Source organism: Mus caroli, unplaced genomic scaffold (genome assembly GCF_978045245.1).
Source record: "Mus caroli unplaced genomic scaffold, Mus_caroli_1 scaffold_13, whole genome shotgun sequence".
NCBI lineage: Eukaryota > Metazoa > Chordata > Mammalia > Rodentia > Muridae > Mus > Mus caroli.
In genome coordinates, this window is record NW_028227268.1 from 100,150,917 (window position 1) to 100,173,160 (window position 22,244).

A 22,244-nucleotide genomic window follows, 5' to 3' on the forward strand; every position below is an offset into this window, starting at 1 on the left:
GTGGATCTCTGAGTACAAGGCCAGCCTGATCTACAGAGCCTGTTCCAGGACAGCCAGGGCTGCACAGAGAAATGGAAACCACCGCACTGGTTTTTATAACGGCTGTTCAGTGTGCATTCCCATTAGACATTAGTCTCTAGCTTTTGTTGTCAGTTGTTTTATGATATTCATTTTCAGAATGGAAAGGCTTAGCCAAATGTATGACACTTGCAATTCTTGAAATAAAGGGAAAAAAATCCTAAAGCTTTCAAGGAGGGTATTAGAGAAACATAAAGAATAAAACTGCTAAAAGTGCTGGGTATCATAACACACTTTCTGAGCTCTACACTCAGAAAGCTGAGGTAGGAGAATCCCAAGTTTTAGGACAACTCTCGGATAAATGGACCTACACAGACAGTATTTCTAAAAGGAAAAAAAAAGCTAAACTTCAGAAAAGCAACACTGGATCCCTGAAATACAATGGAGTGTAACTGACAATTCTGAAAGGAATGACTTTCCACCCAGAATCCTGAGTTCAAAAAAGCATATGATTAAAGTGCACATAAAGGATAAACACTTTAGATATGCCAACTCTAAAAATCATGTTTTCCATATAGCTTTTCTAAGAAAATACAGTAATAAAGCAATAACCACCCAAAATCATAATTCTAAATAGTATGGGTAAAAAAAATAAAGGCACTGAAGGGAAGCTAGCTTACCAGCAAGCAATACAAACTGAAATTCAAGGGTAAATTCAGATGATACTGGGCAGATAGTAAAAAAATAACAGATCATTACTAAAAAGGTTTTAAGAGTTTAGGAAGAATTTGTGATTCATATATAGAAAATTACTCAAATGAAAAACAAGTCAGTAGAGACCCCAGGAAACAAATAATGCAACCACCTAACATTTTGGCAAATCTTTGAACAGCATTTTTATTTTCACAAGTATGCTAAGAATTGATAGCAACCACATTGAAAAGATGTGACAAAGTAAAATCCTATATATCATAAAAGGAAGATCAAGGTTAAAACTGACAAATGAAGCAACAGATGCATATTACAATTTCAGAAAACAGAATATTAAAGCCATTAAGTTGAAAATAGAAATAGGATTGAGGACTTAAAAATACCATATGCTTTTTCTTTCAATCACATTGTGAGATAGAGAAAGACAGTTTCACTGTGTAGGTCTGGTTGGCCCAGAACTCAACCCCACTGACCACGTTGGCTTCAAACTCAAGAGATCTAGCTGGTTCTGCTAATGTAAACGCGGGCCCCACGCCTGCATCTGTCACTTTTAACATTTGTTTGGACTCCTCCTACTTATTGTTCTGTATCACTCATATCTTTCCTACCATCTGCCAATCCTGCCTTTTTCTCCATTCTACATTTTTTATTTCTAGCCTGATTATGAACTTATTACCCAACTAAAATGATATGCTTCACATTGAATTCAAATTTATGTTAAAACCCATGTAATGAGGGCTAGTAAGATGGCTTAGTCGGTTAAAAAAAGCACTTGTGGCCCTTGGTATTGATTGTGAAGATCATATGCAATACCAAGGGGAATGCCAGGGCCAGGAAGTGGAAGTGGGTGGGTTGGGGAGCAGGGCAGGGGGAGGGTATAGGGGGCTTCGGAATAGCATTTGAAATGTAAATGAAGAAAATATCTAATTAAAAAAAAAAAGCGCCAGGCGGTGGTGGCACAAGCCTTTAATCCCAGAACTTGGGAGGCAGAGACAGGCAGATTTCTGAGTTTGAGGCCAGCCTGGTCTACAAAGTGAGTTCCAGGACAGCCAGAGCTATACAGAGAAACCCTGTCTCAAAACAAACAAACAAACAAAAAAAAAAGCACTTGCTATGCAAGACTAACAACCTGAGTTCTCTCGGTAAAGTAGAAGGGAAAATATACAAAACTTGTGCACTCATATATGCACATCTTATATATGCACATGCTGATAAGATAAGCTTTTTAAATGCAATGATAGCTCAAAACATGTGGCTTTAGTAAGTTTCAGTAGTAAATAAATACTCATGAAAAACCGTTAAGACAAGTCCATTTCTTAGGACAAATTCTAGAATTTCATTTGACAACACGCATCTATCATTTTCCCTATCCTGCTATTGTTGAAAGCATTAAAGATCTACTTCACAAGGCTGGGGATAGATGGTCCAGCAGTTAAAACCACTTGCTTCCAGAGGACCCAGGCCCAGCTCCCAGAACCCACACAGGGGCTCAAAACCATCAGTAACTTCAGTTCCAGGGGATCCAAAGCTCTCGTCTCACTTCGTAGGGCACCAGGCATACGTGTGTTACATATACATACATACATACATACATACATACAAAACATAATTACACATAAAATTAGAAGAAAAAAAACATAAAGAACTATTATAACACAGTATTCAACATCGGGAAAAAATGTTTCCAGAGTATCTGAAGCTAGTAACCCTTTCCTATAGGCTGCCTACTCTCAACAGAAGAAACCTGTTGAATGTGGTGACTGAAACAACAGACACCAAGGTTCAGCTGCATCAGCCCATAGCAGATGCTCAGACGTTAGACTCTCAGTAGTACTGAAAAGAACTAGGCTACTTAGTTAAACCTTGGTTGAGGCCTTCCAGTTCTCAGCACTTTTTTGCAATTATGTTCATTTTATATGTGATCATTAACAGCTTCCACAGATAGTCTGCTGAGAAATTAATTCCAAATGTTATGGAGTTCTTATATGGAAGGCTTTCAAAAACAATAATACTGGCTGGGTGTGGTGGCAAAAGATTTTAATCCCAAAATTCAGGAAGCAGTAGCAGGCAGATCTCTGTGAGCTAAAGGCTGGCCTGCTCTGGACTCTAATTAGAGTCCCAGGACAGCCAGGCTATCTACACAACAGACCTATCTTTAAATGATAATAATACTACTAATAATAACAATAATAATAAAAAATCAACAGAAGAGAAGGGAGACAGAAGGAAAACAAAAACAAAACAAAACAAAACAAAAAACAGTAGGACCTTGCTGCTGAATCTGTACATTAGCCTTATCAACTTTCTGTTTCAAGTTTTCATTGCACACATTTTGTTTGTAGAGATAAGGTCTAACTATGTAGCCAAGAATGGCCAGGAGCTTGGGAACCTCCTGCACCTGCCTTCTGGGATCACAAGCATGAGCCAAATTGACTCCAACTAAGGCTTTTATCTTGACTCTCAAAAATTGTTTTATATGAGCTAAATTCTGGAGAAAAATACTTTAAATATAATAGTATGATATCTTTTTTCTTTTGGTTTTTTTTTTTTGTTTGTTTTTGTTTTTTTTTTTTTTGAGACAGGGTTTCTCTGTGCCACATTGGCTGGCCCAGAACCCACTCTGTAGACCAGGCTGGCCTAGAAATCACAGACATCTCTCTGCCTCTACTTTCAAATACTGGGTGGAATTAAAGGCTTTCACCACCAACAACCTTTTTCTTTTCTTTCTTTGTTCTTTTGTTTTGTTTTGTTTTGTTTTTTTAATTAGGTATTTTCCTCAATTACATTTCCAATGCTATCCAAAAAGTCCCCAACACTCCCCCCCCCCAGTCCCCCACCCACCCACCCCCACCCCTTGGCCCTGAAATTCCCCTGTACTGGGGCATATAAAGTTGGCAAGTCCAATGGGCCTCTCTTTCCAGTGATGGCCGACTAGGCCATCTTTTGATACATATGCTGCTAGAGACAAGAGCTCCGGGGTACTGGTTAGTACATCATGTTGTTCCAACAATAGGGTTGCAGATCCCTTTAGCTCCTTGGGTACTTTCTCTAGCTCCTCCATTGGGGGCCCTGTGATCCATCCAATAGCTGACTGTGAACATCCACTCCTGTGTTTGCTAGGCCCCGGCATTGTCTCACAAGAGACAGCTGTATCTGGGTCCTTTCAGCGAAATCTTGCTAGTGTATGCAATGGTGTCAGCGTTTGGAAGCTGATTATGGGATGGATCCCTGGATATGACAGTCTTGAGATGGTCCATCCTTTCTTCACAGCTCCAAACTTTATCTCTGTAACTCTTTCCATGGGTGTTTTGTTCCCAATTCCAAGAAGGGGCACAGTGTCCACACTTTGGTCTTCGTTCTTCTTGAGTTTCATGCGTTTAACAAATTGTATCTTATATCTTGGGTATCCTAAGTTTTTGGGCTAATATCCACTTATCAGTGAGTACATATTGTGTGAGTTCCTTTGTGAATATGTTACCTCACTCAGGATAATGCCCTCCAGATCCATCCATTTGCCTAGGAATTTCATAAATTCATTCCTTTTAATAGCTGAGTAGTACTCCATTGTGTAAATGTACCACATTTTCTGTATCCATTCCTCTGTTGAGGGTCATCTGGGTTCTTTCCAGCTTCTGGCTATTTCTTTGTTCTTTTTAAAAGTAGGGTCTCACCATGTAGCTCTGGCTAGACTGGAACCAGGTCAGTCTCACATAGACCTGCCTATCTATGTCTCCTATAACTAGGATTAAATGAATGTTCTTCCATGTCCAAGTCAACAAATTATTTTTTTTATTTTGTGTGCGTGTGTGAGTGCATGTATATACACCACATGTGTACCAAAACCTTCACAGATCAAGAGGCATTGAATCTTCAGGAAGTAGAGTTACAGAGAACTGTGAGCTACCATGTGGATGCAGAGAAACAAACTGGAGTCCTCTGCAAAAGTATTAAGTACTTTTAACCACTGAACCATCTCATCTACTAAACATATAATTTCTATTTTTTCTTTTTTATGTGAGTATACTGTTGCTGTCTTCACACATACTAGAAGTGATGTTATCAGTTGTAAGGATCTGCCATTATAACGTATTAACCAGGATAACTGAAAGACAATCTCTACTTAAGAAATAATGTGTCAGAGGCTTGTTGTGGTGGCACACCCCTTTAATCCCAGCACTCAGAGGATCAGAGGCAGTGGGGTCTTTTTGAGTTTGAGGCCAACCGGGTCTTAGGGTTATATAGTGAGTTCCAAGGGTTATATAGAAAGACTTTATCTAAAAAAGAAAGGAAGGAAAGGAGAAAGGGAGGGAGGGAGGGAGGGAGGGAGGGAGGGAGGGAGGGAGGGAGGGAGGGAGGGAAGACAGGGGGTTCGGGGGGCTGGAGAGATGGCTCAGTGGTTAAGAACACTGACTGCTCTTCCAGAGGTCCTGAGTCCAATTCCCAGCAACCATAGTGGCTAACAACCATCTGTAATGGAATCCAATGCCCTCTTCTGGTGTCTGAAGAAAATGATAGTATATTCACATACATAAAATTAATTAATAAATCTTTTTTAAAAAACAAAATCAAATCACTGTAGCAGGGCAGCAGTGGAGCACGCCTTTAATCCCAGCACAAGGACAGTCTAATCTACAGAGTGAGTTCCAGGACAGGCAGGGCTACATAAGACCTTCTCTCAGAAAAACAGATATACTGTGTATGCCCTCACACGTGTGTGTGCGTGCATGAACTGGTGTCAAGACACATGTGGAAGCCAGCTCTCTCCTTCCACCGTACATGTCCTGGGTTGAACTTAGGTTATCAGGCTTGGTAGCAGGAATCTTTACCCACTGAACCATCTCTCTGCCCCACTTTAAACATTTTATGACGGGTAGTTCAAATTGGGCAAGCACACAAGTGAAAAAGTATTTAGTGGGAGCTGAAGATACACATAAGTGTATGAACATTTATGCAGCATACCTTGAGTTCAAATTTCACCTATAGCTCAGTGGTACAGCCCAGAAGCTGCTGGGCTTGTACATCAACACTGTAAAAAACATCGTGTGGCACTACCAAACAAAAACCACATAGAGATATAAGTTTACAGTCTTTTTCATAGTGGCTATATTAACAACTATGATCCTTGAGTTTTAATCTGTATATTCTCAACTTATATTATATAAAAGTTGTTCTAATGTGCATAATAGATGAGAAACTATCAAATGATTTCAAAATAACTATTACCACAATTAAGGATTTTTTTTTAAAAAACATTAAGTTTGCTATAAGCTTTTAGTAGCTATTCCGTGAAAGTTCTCTTATCCGCTGAGTAGTGGTGCTTCTCATTGTTAATCCCAGCTTGATCTACACAGTGAGTTCCATGACAGCCAGGGCAACAAAGAGAAACTCTGTCTCTCAAAATAATTCCTTCTCAAAATTTTAGTGACTCATCATTAAGAATGAGGGAAAAGAAAGAAATCAGCTTTTATGTTGTTTTAAAAACAATGTCTAAATCAAGTCCATGATTTTAAAAAAGTAAGATAATTGAATATTGATAAACTTATCACTTAATACAAAAAAAGTAATGAAACATCCTGAAAGAAAATCTAATAGCAATAAGTAATGACAATTTATAGGATCCATCAAGTTAGTCTTTAAAATCCCTACAACTGCATACCTCTGAGTCCAGGAGTTGATATAAGCAAATATTTTGAGAGTATGTTCCTTTCTGAGCTGTAGTCCATCAGCACCTTCTATATCTGATACTGAAAGAGAAGGGTAAAAGCATGAAAACAATGTTAAACAAATATTAAAGCCAACACTACTTAAAAATAAAGCTTAGATACACAAATGCAAACATCAATTCATTCTATCGCTTTCACTAGTGAAATAAAATCTTTGATTACTGACTGTATTAGTTATTTCTGTGATATAGACCATGACCAAAAGTAACTTAGAGAGGAAAGGATTTATTCTGCTTAAAGGATAATAGTCTATCATCCGAGGAAAATGGCAAAAAATGAAGCAGGCCATAGATAAATTCAGCGTAGTGGCTTGCTCCTCAACCTGATTTCTTGGTTTTTGTTTGGTTTAGGTTACTTGTTTTGGTTTGCTGTCATTTTTTAGGTTTTGGTTTTCTTCTTTGAGAGGGGTGGAAGGGTGTGGGGGCGTTGAAGATAGGGTCTCTTCTCTATTCTAGGCCAGCCACGGCTACATAGTCAGATCCGATCAAAAAAGTAAAGAAAGGCTTAGCTTCAACAAAAGCATTTTTATAATTTACTGGGTTTTCTAATTATGTTTTTGTGTGTAACCCTGTATGAGTATATGCTTATCACATGTGAGCAGGATCCCTAGAACTGGAGTCACAGGTGGCTGTGAACCATCCTGTGGGTGCTGGGAACCGAACCCAGTTCCTCTGCAAGAATACTGGGTTCTCTACTCCACTGGTCCATCCATCTCTCCAACCCAAGTGAAATACTTTAAAAACTGAACTCTAGTCCCACTCCTACTGCCTATGAATGGCCTATCTAGGCCAAAGCATTCCTCATCACTCCTGTGAGCCATATGCCATTACAGTGTTTAAAAAGCTATACAAATACAGATAGCCTGACATCACTTTATCACTTTATCATTCCATACTTCTGATTTTAATCTTTTGTAATGCTGGGCAGGAGACCACAACTAGCAAGCCATGTCTCATGTGGGTCAGTGACACTGTGTGTAGCTGAGACACTTTTTGTCAGGTTATAGTTATTCAATGCATTCTTCATTTACATTTCCAATTTGCTATATATTTGGTTGTTGGATTTTGTTTGTTTTCCAGACCAGGTTTCTCTGTGTAACGGTCCTGGCTATCCTGGAACCTGATCTATAGACCAGGCTGGCCATGAACTGACAGCAATAAGATCCTCCTAGCACTGGGATTAAAGGCATGTCATGCACTACCATGCCCAGCTGAGTTTTTATGGGAGGGGGGTTGGGGGGTGTTTGTTTATTGGGTGGTAGGTTCTTTTCTATGTGAGGGTAGGTGTATGTATTTTGTGTAGGGGTGTGTGTTTTAAGTTGTCAGAAAACAACTTGAGGAAATTTCTTCTCTCCATCTACCATGTGGGTTCAAAAAAATCAAAACCATATTATCAGATTTAACATCAAGTACATTATCCAGCTAAGCAGTCTTCAGGTCCTTGCGCAATACAAAATTCTCTTAAAGTTCCCAAAATGGGAGAGCAGAAGAGCAATCTAAAACTATATTTGCCAATTCCAGAAACATCATCAAATAAACCTTCAAAATCAAAGGAGCTAAAGCAATGGTTCTCAACCTTCCTAATGCTGCAGCACTTTAACTCAGATCCTCATGCTGTGGTGATCCCCAACCACACAATTATTTCACTGCTACTTTATAACTGCAAATTTACTACTGTTGTGAACTGTAATATAAATATCTGCTATGCAGGATATATGAAATGTGACCCCCCAACAACACAGGTTGAAAACCAATGAGCTACACAGAGATGGCTCAGAGGTTAAGAGCCCTGGCTGCTTCTCCCAAAAACCAGGGTTCAATTCTCAGTACCCACATGACAGCTCACAAGTGTCTCTAATTCCAGTGAATAGTGATCCAATGTACTATTTCAACCCCTACAGACACTGTATGTAAGTTGTGCTCATATATGCAGGCAAAAATACCCATTCACTTAAAATAATAAAAATTTTCAAAAGTTTCACAATCACTTAAGTACCAACTCAGTATTCTTCACTATTCCCAAGACTCAAAGATTTAAATTGATAGCCAGGTGTGATGGCACATGCCTTTAATCCCAGCACTCGGGAGGCAGAGGCAGGCGGATTTCTGAGTTTGAGGCCAGCCTGGTCTACAGAGTGAGTTCCAGGACAGCCAGAGCTATACAGAGAAACCCTGTCTCGAAAGACCAAAAAAAAAAAAAAAAAAAGAAAGAAAGAAAGAAAGAAAAAGAAAAAAGAAAGAAAGAGATTTAAATTTGAATATCATTAACATTCTCTCAGATCAGTAACAAGACTCAGTATTCTGTATCTGAAATGAGAATTTCAGATTTTAAAATAATAGTGGAGATTTTTACCAGCTGAACATGCCATTTTTTTTTAAAAAAAGTTAAAAGCTGGACGTGGGAGATGAGTGCTGGAGAGATGGCTCTGTGGTTAAGGACACTTGCTGCTCTTCCAGAGGAATAAAATTTGGTTTTCAACATACAGGTCAGGCAGTTCATAACCACCTTTACTTCTAACTTTATCAGGAGATTAGATACCCTCTTGTGCCTTCCAGAGCATCAGAACACAAATTTATACACACACATGCACATAAACAAATAAACAATAAGAATTTTTTAATGGAGCAGGCAAGATGCTCATCGAGCAGTAACTATTGCCACCAATCCCTGAACTCTGACATCAATCTTTAGAACTCACACGGTAGGAGAGAACTAAGGTAAGCAAGCTAGTTGCCTGTCCTCCACACATCCTCCATGGCATGCATAAGTACACACACATAATAAATTTAATTTTTAAAAAGGTTTAATTTTTTTAAACTTTTTTAAAACTCAAAATATAAATTCTAACTAATTAGAAAACTTCAGATTTGGGGTTTAGTGATAATCTCTACTTTTCACCAAACTAGAAGTTAGTATTTCACTAAATATATGATTTATCTTGCTATTAAGAAAACTCACCATGGCATGGAAAATAGAAACAAAATACCGTTAGAATAAAATAGCACTCTGTTAGCCACATTATATACTACTTTACCAAGCAGTGATGAAGTGTCCCATTGTCTTCTTACTTTGACTACAACTCCAAAGGTCCTATTGCCATCACAACAGAGTAGTATAGGCCAATAATCCCATCACTGAATTGGCTGAGGCAAGAGGATCTTGAGTTCAAGACCTCTGAAAGGGGTTGGGGGTTGGAGGGTAAACGGCAACATAGAGATGGCCCAGTGATTAAAAGCTGCTTTTATGGGTTGCTCTTCCAGAAGATCCAGGTTTAATTCTAAGCGCACATATGGTGGCTCACAACCATTTGTAACTCCATTTACAGGGGATCTAATATCCTCCTCTGGTCTTTGTGGACAACAATCTAAGCTTGTACATGGTGCAGACATGCAAGCAGGTAAAATGTCCATAAATGTAAAATAAAATAATAAAATATATGTAAAGGACAGGACAGGCTGGAGAGTTAGCTCTTGCAGAAGACCTAGGTTTTGATTCCCAGCACTCTCATAGTGGCCCACAATTGTCAGTAACTCAAATTTCAGGGGACCAGACAAGTCTCCTGAGCTCTGCAGACACCATGCATGCATGCATGCAGTGCATAGACACTATTCAAGAAAACATTCATACACATTAATTTTTTAAAAAAGAAAAGAAAGATCATGGGACTATTTAGGTTATAGTATGACCAAATAATAGAAAAATTATATTGAGATTATAAAAGGTATAATCTAATTGGTAACTGATGTAGAAAAGGTGCTGGTATTTTTTCCTGTTTATTTTGTCAGCAGTCCTATTATGTAGTCCAGGCTAGCCTTGAACTCACAATCTCTCATATTCCCTAGTTTTGTATTGCTGGGATGACAAGCATATGGCACAACATCCAGCCTTAATCTATATCTTATAAACATAAAAGTCATGTAGCGCCTTTAATCAATATATATCACACATATCTGCACACCCTAAGAGGCAACTGGATGCCATTATAGATGATTTTAAATCACCATGTATGTGTGCTAGTATTTGAACTCAGTACCCTGAAGGAAACCAATGCTCACAACTTTTGAGCTATCTTTCCAGCTCTGAAAATAAAATTTTTCAACACAGTAATCATAAATTTAGGTAACCACAATCTTGAATTGCTTAATAAATTAAGGATACAAGCAGGAGGTAGTGTTACACACCTTTTATTCCAGTACTTGGGAGGTAGAAGCAGGCAGATCTCTGAGTTTGAGGCTACAGAGTTAAGTTCCAAGACAGCCAGGCTATACAGAGAAACCCTGTCTCATACACCTACACCAGCTACACCACCTACACAAACTCACCTACACCATCACCACTCCTAGCTTTCTCTTTCTGAACAAATGCTAATAAAACCAGACCTAGCAATTCATGCCTGTAAATTCCAGCACACCGAATCAGGGAAACTGCCATTGAAATTTGAAGCTGCCTAAGATAGCTAATAGCAGTCTCTAAACAAAAATAATATAAAACACAGAGTAACTTATAAACATACACATATACATCATCTTTGAAAAATGAATAAACTTTTATTTACTTCCAAAGAGAAAAACTCAGTATTTACCTAGGACTGCTGGAACCATCCTTTCCACAGTGAAGGTGTTTAATTTACTATAAACCTTTAACTAGCTTCAAGGAAGTTCAAGGTCCTCCTCAGGTACATATCAAGTTTGAAGCTAGCCTGGGTTACAGGAGACCTTGATTCAAATAAATAAAGGCTTCAAAAATTAAAATAAAAATTTAAAACTCTTCAAATAGCACATAGAAATACATGAAACTTTATGACTAGCGTTCATAGCACTACAACTATAGGTTAAAAATCAGCAACCTAACCACACACGCTAACATACTTGGGAGGCAAAGAATTAAGTTTGGGGCCAGCCTGGTCTGCAAATACAGTTCCAACTAGCCAAGGCAACATATTGAGCAATCTTTAAGCCAGCAAGATGGTTTAACAAGTAAAATGATTACCACCAAGCCTATCAACTGGAATTCAATGCCTGGTACCCAGAGGAGAACAGACTCAAAACTGGTTGTACCCTGACCTCCACATGCAGACTGTGTCATGTACACACAAAAACAGCAATCTTCTAGGAGCCCTAACTATATTTACTTGCACACAAAAATAACCAGCTTACTTTATATATCAAGTTTTCATAGAAAATTCCAAAAACTATTGTCTGTATAACTGTGAAAATATTATCTGGGGACTAGATTACTGCAGGTAAGAGCACTTGCTGCTCCTGAAGAGGATCCATGTCACTTCCAAACATCCCATGGCAACTCACAACAGCCTGCAATTCCATTTGCAGTAGATCTGAAACCCTACCCTGACTTCTGCTGACTGCTGTACACATTTAGTATATATATATATATATATATATATATATATATACACACACACACACATATACATATACATACATATATACATGTATTCAGGCACTACATATATACATAAAAAATAAGTTTTTAAAAGAAAATATCATCTGTAGCTATTTTAAACCATATAAAGTTTTATTAGCAGAGCATGCTATCATTGTAGCACTAGAAAACTGAAGCAGGAGCATTTATCTGTAAATGAGATCAGCCAGGGATAATGAATTCTGGTCAAGACTAGATAAAAGTTAATCTCTGTTTCTCTCCAACAAATGCAAATAAACACACACACACACATACACAAAGAGCTGGAGAGATGGTTCAGCAGTTAAAAGCACTGACTGCTTTTCCAGAGGTCCTGAGTTCAATTCCCAGCAACCACATAGTAGCTCACAACCACCTGAAATGGGATCCGATGCCCTCTTCTGGTGTGTCTGAACAGAGTGACAGTGCACTCACATAAAATTAATTTAAAAACAAACAAACAAGATCACCCTCTCCCTAGTCCTGTCCTCCACCTCTTGTTCTCCCAGAACCAAGCTCTATGAACAATGTACTATGGCACCGTCCTTTACCAGCTTGAAAAATCAGCACAATAAGCTTCTCTGTGTCCCATATCCAATGACTATTCCTTTTTCTTATTTGGCAGAGACAAGGCTTTATGTAGCCATGGCTCACCTCAAACTCCCTTCGTAGCTGAGGATGACCTTGCACTTACGATCCTACTGCATCCACCCTCCAGGTGCTAGGAATACAGGTGAGGACCACTAAGATTGGCTTTATGGGATACTGGGATACAAAAGAGTTTTGCAAGCTACCATGACAACCTCCTTTCTTACACTTTGTTGTTGTTTTTTTTTTTTTTTTTTTTTTTGGTTTTTCGAGACAGGGTTTCTCTGTGTAGCCCTGGCTGTCCTGGCACTCACTTTGTAGACCAGGCTGGCCTCGAACTCAGAAATCCGCCTGCCTCTGCCTCCCGAGTGCTGGGATTAAAGGCGTGCGCCACCACGCCCGGCTGTTGTTGTTTTTTGAGACAGGGTTTCTCTGTGTAACCTTGACTGGCTGTCCCAGAACTTGCTCTATAGGCCAGGTTGGCCTCAAACTCAAGAGATCTTCCTGCTTCTGCCTCCTGAGTGCTTGGGTTAAGAGTGTGTGGCGCACGCCTTTAGTCCCAGCACTCGGGAGGCAGAGGCAGGTGGATTTCTGAGTTCAAGGCCAGCCTGGTCTACAAAGTGAGTTCCAGGACAGCCAGGGCTACAGAGAAACCATTGAGGGGATGCTGCCACAAGTCCCACTGCTCAACAGATAAGCCACCCTGCTGCAGAAGGTTTGTTTGATAACACTTTAGGGTCATGTACTTGGCATCCACAAATATATCCACAGAATGCTGAATATACTACCTTCACATAACTTCCTTGAAGGCCATGAGCTTTTATAAATCAAGAAAATGGGCTGAAGAGATGGCTCTGTGGTTAAGTGTTCTTCCAGAGGTCCTGAGTTCAATTCCCAGCAGCCACATGGTAGCCCACAACCTCTTCTGGTGTGCATGAAAAAAGCATACTCATATACATTACATAAATAAATAAATCTTAAAAATATAAATCAAGCCGGGCAGTGGTGGCACACGCCTTTAATCCGAGCACTTGGGAATCAGAGGCAGGCAGATTTCTGAGTTCAAGGCCAGCCTGATCTACAGAGTGAGTTCCAGGACAGCCAGAGCTATACAGAGATACCCTGTCTAGAAAAACCAAATAAATAAGTGTGTGTGTGTGTGTGTGTGTTTATGTGTGTGTGTGTGTGTATATCAAGAAAGTAAACAAAGGGTTGGTGGTGAGATGGCTCAGTGGTTAAGAGCACTGACTGCTATTCCAGAGGCCATGAGTTCAAATCCCAGCAACCACATGGTGGCTCACAACCATCCATAATGAGAAACAAATAAAATTTTTAAAAATAAGTGAATAAAATAAACAAAAGAAAGTAAGTAGCCGGGCGTGGTAGCACACGCCTTTAATCCCAGCACTCGGGAAGCAGAGGCATGCAGATTTCTGAGTTCGAGGCCAGCATGGTCTAAGAATGAGTTCCAGGACAGCCAGGGCTATACAGAGAAACCCTGTCTGGAAAAAAAAAAAAAAAAGAAACTAGCCTGGTCTATATAGCAAGTTCCAAGCCAGCCAGGGCTGTTAATAAAGACTCTGTCAAAAAAAAAAAAAAAGGAAGTAATTAAACAAAGACTGGACCTCTTAAAGCAAATACAGCAAATGACCTGTATACAGAAACAGCTTGTGACCTAGTGACAGACCATGGACCAGAGAGATATCATTGCTGCATAGTGAAAAGGTAAAGACAAAGGAGCTCTGACATAGGATCCTCTAAGACTCCAAACAAGATCGAGCTTCCCAGTGAACCACTGACAGCCAGTTTCAACCAGACACAAAGTATGACAATTTTTATTAGAAATAGTCCCATACTAAAATATAAGAATTGTAGTCCTGGCCTACCAACAGTCTATTGTTTCATCAAATGCAGATATTCTTTTTTTTTGTTTGTTTTTGTTTTTTTGAGACAGGGTTTCTCTGTGTAGCCCTGGATGTCCTGGAACTCACTCTGTAGACCAGGCTGGCCTCGAACTCAGAAATCCACCTGCCTCTGCCTCCCAAGTGCTGGGATCAAAGGCGTGAGCCACCAACGCCCTGCAGATGCAGGCATTCTTGCTGAAATTCACATAAAATGATTAAAACTTGTTCCTACATTTCTAACACAGCATTCTCAATGACACAGAATAGTTCTTCCATTTCTCCTTTGATAACTGTGGTATCACTATGTAAAAAAAACACCATATCCCTCAAAGTGTTCCCATTTCCCCACTACTTACTTCCTAGGAGGGGATTTTCTACTCTCTGTTTCTTTGCTGAATAAAAATGCAACACAAAAGTTCTGATTTTTTTTTTTAAAGTAAAGAAATAGGGATTCTAAGAGAGTACATACTGCTCGTGGTTCCTGAGTAGCAAGCCCCTGCCTACAGCACTTTTGTGGCTGTAACTTTGCAGCTGCCAGGGGGCCCAAAGCTAGTTCAATATTCAAATACAAAGTTCAGAGACAAGTTACCGGGATAAGTGAGAAAAGCTTTCACCAAACCTTTGTGTGAGATCTGCTGATGTGCCAGGTAGCTTCCAATCAGTTCTCCATGTGCCTTTCTAAACTGGGGATATCAGATCTTATCTCTGCAAAGCTGGGTTAGCTGCTATTGTTATTATTACTACAGGAGCTCATGGAGCCAAGGCTGGTCTCAACTCACTATGTAGCCATGAATTTCCTGCTTCCACTACCAAGTGCTGGGATTACAGAAGTTCATTATAAAGCCCAAATTATGTGGTACTAGGGACCAAACTCAGGGCTTCACATGTGTCAGGCTTGCATTCTACCAACTGAGCTACAGTCAGTCTCAATACTACCTCTTTTAAAACTATGTACACTGGCATTCATGTGTATGTGTGTGCACTGAATCCCCTAGAACTGCAATTATGTTTGTGAGCTGCACAAAGAAGATGCTGGGAATTAAACTCCAGTTCCCTGAGAGCAGCAATCAATCATTCTTAACCACCGAGCCGTCCCTTCCGACCATTCTGTTGTTGGTTTTTCTTTGGTTGTTTTGTTGTTGTTGTTGTTGTTGTTGTGTTCTTACATGGATTTTACCTGTGTGGCAACTGTGTCAAAGTCAGCAGACAATCTTCAGGGGCTTGCTGTCTCTATCACCAAGTAGGTTCCACAAATCAGACTCAGATGACAGGCATGCAGCAAATACTTTTCTGGCTGAGCCATCTTACTGGGCCCCAATAATATTGCTTTAAAAACCTTTTTTTTTTTTTTTTTAAACTAAGGTGAGGGCAAACACCTTTAACCCCAGCACTCGGGAGATGGAGACAGCCAGATCTAAGGCTAGCTTGATCTACAGAACCAGTTCTAGAATAGCCAAGGCTACACTGACAACCAGGTCTCAAAATAAATAGGTAAGTAAGTTAGGTAGGTAGACAGACACACAGGTCATCTTTGGGAGCTTGAGAGATGGCTCAGCTATGAAGAGCTGTTCTTCTGGAGACCCTGAGTTCAACCCCCAGCACCCACATAACATAGACAGCTCACACCTGTCTCTAACTGATGCCCTCTTCTGGTGTTCAGGAACACAAACAAAACACATGCATGCACGTGTGTGTCTTATGCATGTATGATGTGGGATTCTTTTTTTTTTTTTTTTTTTTTCTCGAGACAGGGTTTCTCTGTATAGCCCTGGGCTGTCCTGGAACTCACTTTGTAGACCAGGCTGGCCTCGAACTCAGAAATCTGCCTGCCTCTGCCTCCCGAGTGCTGGGATTAAAGGCATGCGCCACCACGCCCAGCTGGGATTCTTTTTTAAGGTTTCCTTTTTAATATATGAGTGTTTTAATGTATGAAGTCTGCATGTAAGTATATATTCCATATGTGTTCCTGGTACCTCCAGAAGTCCAAAGAGGACATCAGATCCCCTGTAACTAGAGCTAAAGATGTTTGTGAGCCTCCATGTAGGTGCTGGAAATCAAATCCAGGTCCTCTGCAATAGCAACACACATCCCTAACAACTAAGCCATCCCTCTAGTCTCTCCATTACCATCATTCTTAAAACATATACACAAAAATATGTTAATATGTGCTGTGATGGCACACATCTTTAATCCCAGCACCAGGTAGGCATGGGCAAGTGGATCTCTGTGAGTGTGCCCAGTCTCATCTACAAAGCGAGTTCCAGGACAGCCAGAGCTATATAATGAGACTCTGTTTCCAAAACACCAATAAAAAGGCAGTAATCAGTGTTCATTATACAGACAATGTTGATACTTTCCTATATTAGTATACACTATATTTTATAGTGCTTTATCATTTGCTATTGGGATTACAGCTGATCATGGTAGCTCATGACTGTAACCTATCCCTTGGGAGGCTGAAGCAGAACTGTTTGACAATAGCCTGGGATGGCTACAGAATGAGACCTAAGGTCAAAACACCAAAACACAGTATCTGGCTGGAAACTGAATAATTTTATCTGTTTGCCAGTGTTTCAAATATTAGTCGGTTAAGGAAGGTTTTTTTTGTTCGTTTGTTTTGTTTTTAAAGATTTATTTTATGGGGAGCTGGAGAGATGGCTCAGTGGTTAAGAGCACTGACTGCTCTTCCAAAGGTCCTGAGTTCAATTCCCAGCAACCACATGGTCGATCACAACCATCTGTAATGGGATCTGACGCCCTCTTCTGGTGTGTCTGAAGACTGCAACAGTGTACTCACATACATAAAATAAATAAATCTTTAATAAAAAAATTTATTTTATGTAGGAGTACAATGTAGTTGTCTTCAGACACACTAGAGGAGGGCATTAGATCTCATTACAGATGGCTGTGAGCTACCATGTGGTTGCTGGGAATTTAACTCAGGACCTCTGGATGAGCAGTCAGTGCTCTTAACCACCTCTCTGACCCCAAGGAAGTTTTGTGGGGTTTTTTTGGGTTTTTTTGTTTGTTTGTTTGTTTTTTTGGTTGTTGTTGTTGTTTTGTTTTCTCACTCTGCAGACCAGGCTGGCCTCGAACTTAGAAATCTGCCTGCCTCTGCCTTCCAAGTGCTGGGATTAAAAGCGTTCACCACCACTGCCCAGCCCCCAGGAAGTTTTAACTTAAGATTTGACAAGTTTAAAAAGTCCATAATCGGGGCTGGAGAAATGGCTTAGTGGTTAAAACCACTGACTGCTCTTCCAGCAGACCTCAGTTCAATTCCCAGGAAACGCATGGTGGCTTACAACCATGTGTAATGGGATCTGATGCCCTCTTCTGTTAGGTCTGAAGACAGCTACAGTGTACTCACATACATAAAATAAATAAAATCCTTTTTAAAAAATCCATAATAGCCGGGCAGTATCCCAGCAGATTTCTGAGTTCAAGGTCAACCTGGTCTACAGAGTGAGTTCCAGGACAGCCAGAGCTACACTGACAAACCCTGTCTCGAAAAGCCAAAAAATAATAAATAAATAAATAAATAAATAAATAAATAAATGAAAATTTAAAAATCCATAATAATCAAGACTGAGAGCCATGTATAATATAAGCGTGTGGTAGTATGGAATATTACAAGTTACAGGAATATTACAAGTTCCAGGTCAGCCTAGACTAAAAAGCAAGATACTGTCATCCCCACAAACTAGCCTCCTCCACCTATAAAAGCCACAGTAGTTCATGAATGTAGGGCCAACTCTTGAGAGCCTGAGGCAAGAAAACCAGGAAGGAGTTCCCTTAAGCTGTCAAAAAACAGATGGTGGTAGATACCCAATAGTTTAGTCCTTATTTTAAGATCCTTAGCCTGGTTCTAGACTTTAATATGCCTTTCACCTGTAGCTCAATTCAGTGCATAGCTATATAATGTATGTGTCCATTGTGAGAATTTACAGCGTGCGAACCTCTACAGAACTACAGGTACAACTGATAACATTAATACTGTAGCTAAACACTGATGACAATGTAAACTGCTTAGAGACTATTACTCCTCTTTTTTTTTCTTGTTAGAGATATTGCATTCTGACAGATTTGTTTGCCTGGTTTTAAGACAAGGTTTCACTGTGACCTATATGACCTCAAACTCAGGATCTCACCTCAGCCTTCCCAACAGAGACATGTATGCCCACAATGTTCTGCTGTCTGCCAAGTGTGCTGTTTATACCACTAGTCGTGTACGTCTGTGTTGTAGCTCACACACCCTTAAGGTCAGAAGAGTCTAAACCTCTGACCCCTCAAGCTGTGAGCTAACCTACCTCTTCCAGTCTCAACTTCTTTTCCTTAATAAATTTGCACTTGAGCCCCTTAATAATAAATAAATTGCCACTACACACCTTTAAGAGCAGCACTCAAGAGACAGAGGCAGGTGTATCTCTATGAAGTGAGCCAGGCTGGTCTACACAGTGAGTCCCAGGAGCCAGGGGCAGAGAGAGAGAGACCCTGTCTCAAAAAACAAACAGAAAATAATAATAATAATAAAAACCACACATGGTTTGAGGAATTGATTTCTGAACTTTGAAATCAAGGTTGAATAGTCTTTGCACAAGCAAACGGGGAAGAAAAAGATAGCCAATACATAATTAGCAAGTGAAATTACAAGAAGACATATAACACACTTCAATTTAAAAAGCTGATTTTCTAGAACTCTAAGGGATCTGATGCTCCTTCTGACCTCTGAGGGCATAAGGGCATGCATCTGGTACACTTATACATATAAAATTAAATTTAAAAATCTAAAATTAAGCCGGGCGTGGTGGCCCACGCCTTTAATCCCAGCACTTGGGAGGCAGAGGCAGGCGGATTTTTGAGTTCGAGGCCAGCCTGGTCTACAGAGTGAGTTCCAGGACAGCCAGGGCTATACAGAGAAACGCTGTCTCGAAAAACAAAAAAACAAAAAAACAAACAAACAAACAAAAAAATCTAAAATAAAAAAAAAGGCCCTGATTTTCTTTGATGTTTTTGTTGGGGGGGGGGGGGGGCTGAAGTGCTGGCTTCACCCACACTAGGCAAACACTACCACTGAGCTGTGTGCCAAGCACTCTTACTTCTTATTTTGAGACAAACTCATCTTGTAGCCCAGAAAGATCCTTGACCTTGTCGTCGCCCTGCCTCAGCTTCCTGAGTAGCTGGGATTACAAACAAGCCTGTACCAGCAGGCCAGGCTAATTCATCCAGTTTTAGGCCCAGTTCAACCACCATGCTTATCCTGAAGCTCCATCCATCTTGCACACTGGCAAACATAAATTACCACAGTGAAGTAGAATCTGTCCTGTTCTCAGAACTCAGTATCATACTTGGGGGGGAGGGGGGGGGGGAAGAAACGCAGTGAAAATACTGTTTTGAAACAACATCTCACTACATATGAAAATATTTAAGACAACTACAGTGGTTTTTAAAAAAAAAAAGTATCCCCTGAGAAGATTGAAGACTGATTTTCCAATGAACCTTAAAGAAAACACTAAGCGTATAAGTACCTTTGGGAAACACTGACTTACACAGTTTCAAGATAATCTTAGCACCTTTTTATTACTAACTTACATGCATGTGTGTGAGAATGTGGGGACCCTGGAATAAACCCACTCTGGGTCACAGGCTTAACGAGTAAAGCACCCCCCCGCCCCAGAGATGTCACCAGCCCTTAAAAAAGAGTATCTATCTTTACCATGCAAAGGTCATCTCTTCTCAAGTAAATTTTCTTTAGATACTATGTTTACAACATTCCTAGTTAGGCTTAAAATGTTTTAAATCACACCCTAAGGGGGCTGGAGAAATGGCTCAGTGTAGTTAAGAGCACTTGCGGCTCTTCCAGAGGACCTGGGTTCAGTTCTCAGCACATACATGGCGCAGCTCACATCTGCTGCAACTCCAGCTCCAGGGGACCTGATGCTTACTTGGGCAGCTGCACTCACAGGAATATATCTGTAAACAGACACACACATACCTACAGGATCTTTAAATCACTTCTCCCAAACTATTTTTCCTAAAGTATACTAAACAATTAAGTACTTTCAAGTTGGAGAACTGAGAGTCACAATCATCAATGTATTTCTAAGATACAAAATGTTTTACTGAAATAAGTACTAAGGAACTATGTTTCCCATATCACTTCTACCAAGAATGAAATGTGTGTCAAAATTGGAATAATCTTATAAAATACTAGGAAAATGTAGGATGACACAAATATGGGAAAATGTAGTTTGAATATATACAAAACACCTAATTTAATCTGTCAGGAACTAAATACATAGCTGAAAATAAATTACAAACCTTTTGGCCATTAAAGTGAAACTCAAGCACATAATAAAGTAAAAATTAAGCAACCAAAAGGGAATTACAGTCTACAAATAGACTATTTAAATGAATGAATTAAAAGGAATAAGTAGTTTGGAAATCTGTCAAAATATCACACTGAATATAAATTCCAATACCTCAAATGAATAATTGTCACAAATCCAGTTTGTGTAAATTATCTTTTCATCTAAACCACCTCTGGGCCCACAAGTGGCTGACGTGCAATATCCCTGTTTCTTAAGCAGAACTGCAATCTTGCAAGGCCAAAAATAAAATATGTAATACAATAATAAAGAATAAGGAGTAAGGCCTCTCAGAGACAGACCATGACTACTCGGGGTGGCTGTCGTTGGTAGAGATCTCCTTATAATAGACTTTACTACTTAAACGACGAATGGTACTAAAAGAAATACTATCGCCTTTATTTTTAATTAAGGTAAGACGGTTCCAATCATCACTATTGCAGTTCAATTTCTGCTATTTAAGGGCTGGCAGATGGATTGAATACACCCACACACCCTCAAGGGAAGGAAAAATCACCACCCTTCTCCCACGGACTTTAATGAAAATTAGCAGGTAAGCGAGGCCTCCCCAGCACGCTGGAAATCAAAGAGGGCGGCCCTGAGGCTCGGACTGCAGAGCAAAGCCCAGTCCTCTGACCCCACCTCCCCACACCTTCCTCGCAGGGGGAAAGGGGCGGAAGGGCTCATTAGTGCCTTCATTAATTGACACCTGTAATGAGGAAACTTTCCGAGACCGCCCAAGCCTGACCCGGCCGGGGCTGCGCCGCGGCCTCTCGGGCGCCCAGGTAACCCGGCGGCCTGGGCCCGAGGCGCCGCGACGGCCGCGCCACCACGCACCTTCCCGGGCACACAGGCCCGTACGCCGGGCCGGCCGGGTCGCCGCAGCCCGCAGGCCGCGGAAGGCAGGCAAGGCGGGAGAGCACAGCCCGGGGACCCCCAAACCGTGCACCCCGACGGGTCCCCTACCCGGCGACTTACTTTCATTTAACACCTCCACCAGGTCTGCGCAGTTCTCGCACATCGTTCGGCCGCCGCCCCCCCCTCCCCCGCTTAGGATCGCGCCGACTGATCCCGACCGGCGGGGGGGAGGGGACGGAGGCAGGGGAGGGGGCCGGCCTGCCGGCGGGGCGGGGAAGCGACGAGGGCGGGCGGCGGCGGCGAGGACGGGGCGGGGAGCCGCGGTGGGGGAGGGGGCCGGCGGGCCCGGGAGCGGGAGCGGGCGGGGGCGAGGAGGGGGGCGAGGGGAGCGCAGGCCTCAGGGGCGCCGAGGCGCCGGCGGCGGGGGAAGGGGGAAGGACGGGGGAGGGGAGAGGGAGGGGTGGGTGGGGAGAGAAGCAGCAGAGTCACTTCACCACCGACCAGACGCCGCGGCCACCGCCGCCGCCGCCGCCATTTTAATGGAGCGCTCGGGCTGCGCTCGGCTCTTTCCGCCCAGGCGAAGGAGCCGAAGAGAGGCGCCTCGCGCACTCATTCCTCCGCCCTCCCCGCTGCCCCCGCCCTCCGCCTCTCTCCGC

At 41.2% G+C, this 22,244-nt stretch overlaps 1 protein-coding gene across 3 annotated transcripts in view; it reads right to left on the minus strand.

The window, feature by feature from the left end:
• Usp34 (ubiquitin specific peptidase 34) overlaps window positions 1–21,833 on the minus strand; it is a 189,522-nt gene extending 167,689 nt beyond the window's left edge. For all 3 annotated transcript variants that reach the window (XM_085829072.1, XM_085829073.1, XM_029483282.2), the window contains exons 1-2: window positions 21,709–21,833; window positions 6,386–6,473 (exon numbers count right to left, since the gene is read on the minus strand). In XM_085829072.1, coding sequence (XP_085685198.1) covers window positions 6,386–6,473; window positions 21,709–21,751 — 131 coding nt within the window. In that variant the 5' untranslated portion in view covers window positions 21,752–21,833. The remainder of the gene's footprint in view (window positions 1–6,385; window positions 6,474–21,708) is intronic.
• Between the last annotated feature and the right edge of the window lie 411 nt (window positions 21,834–22,244).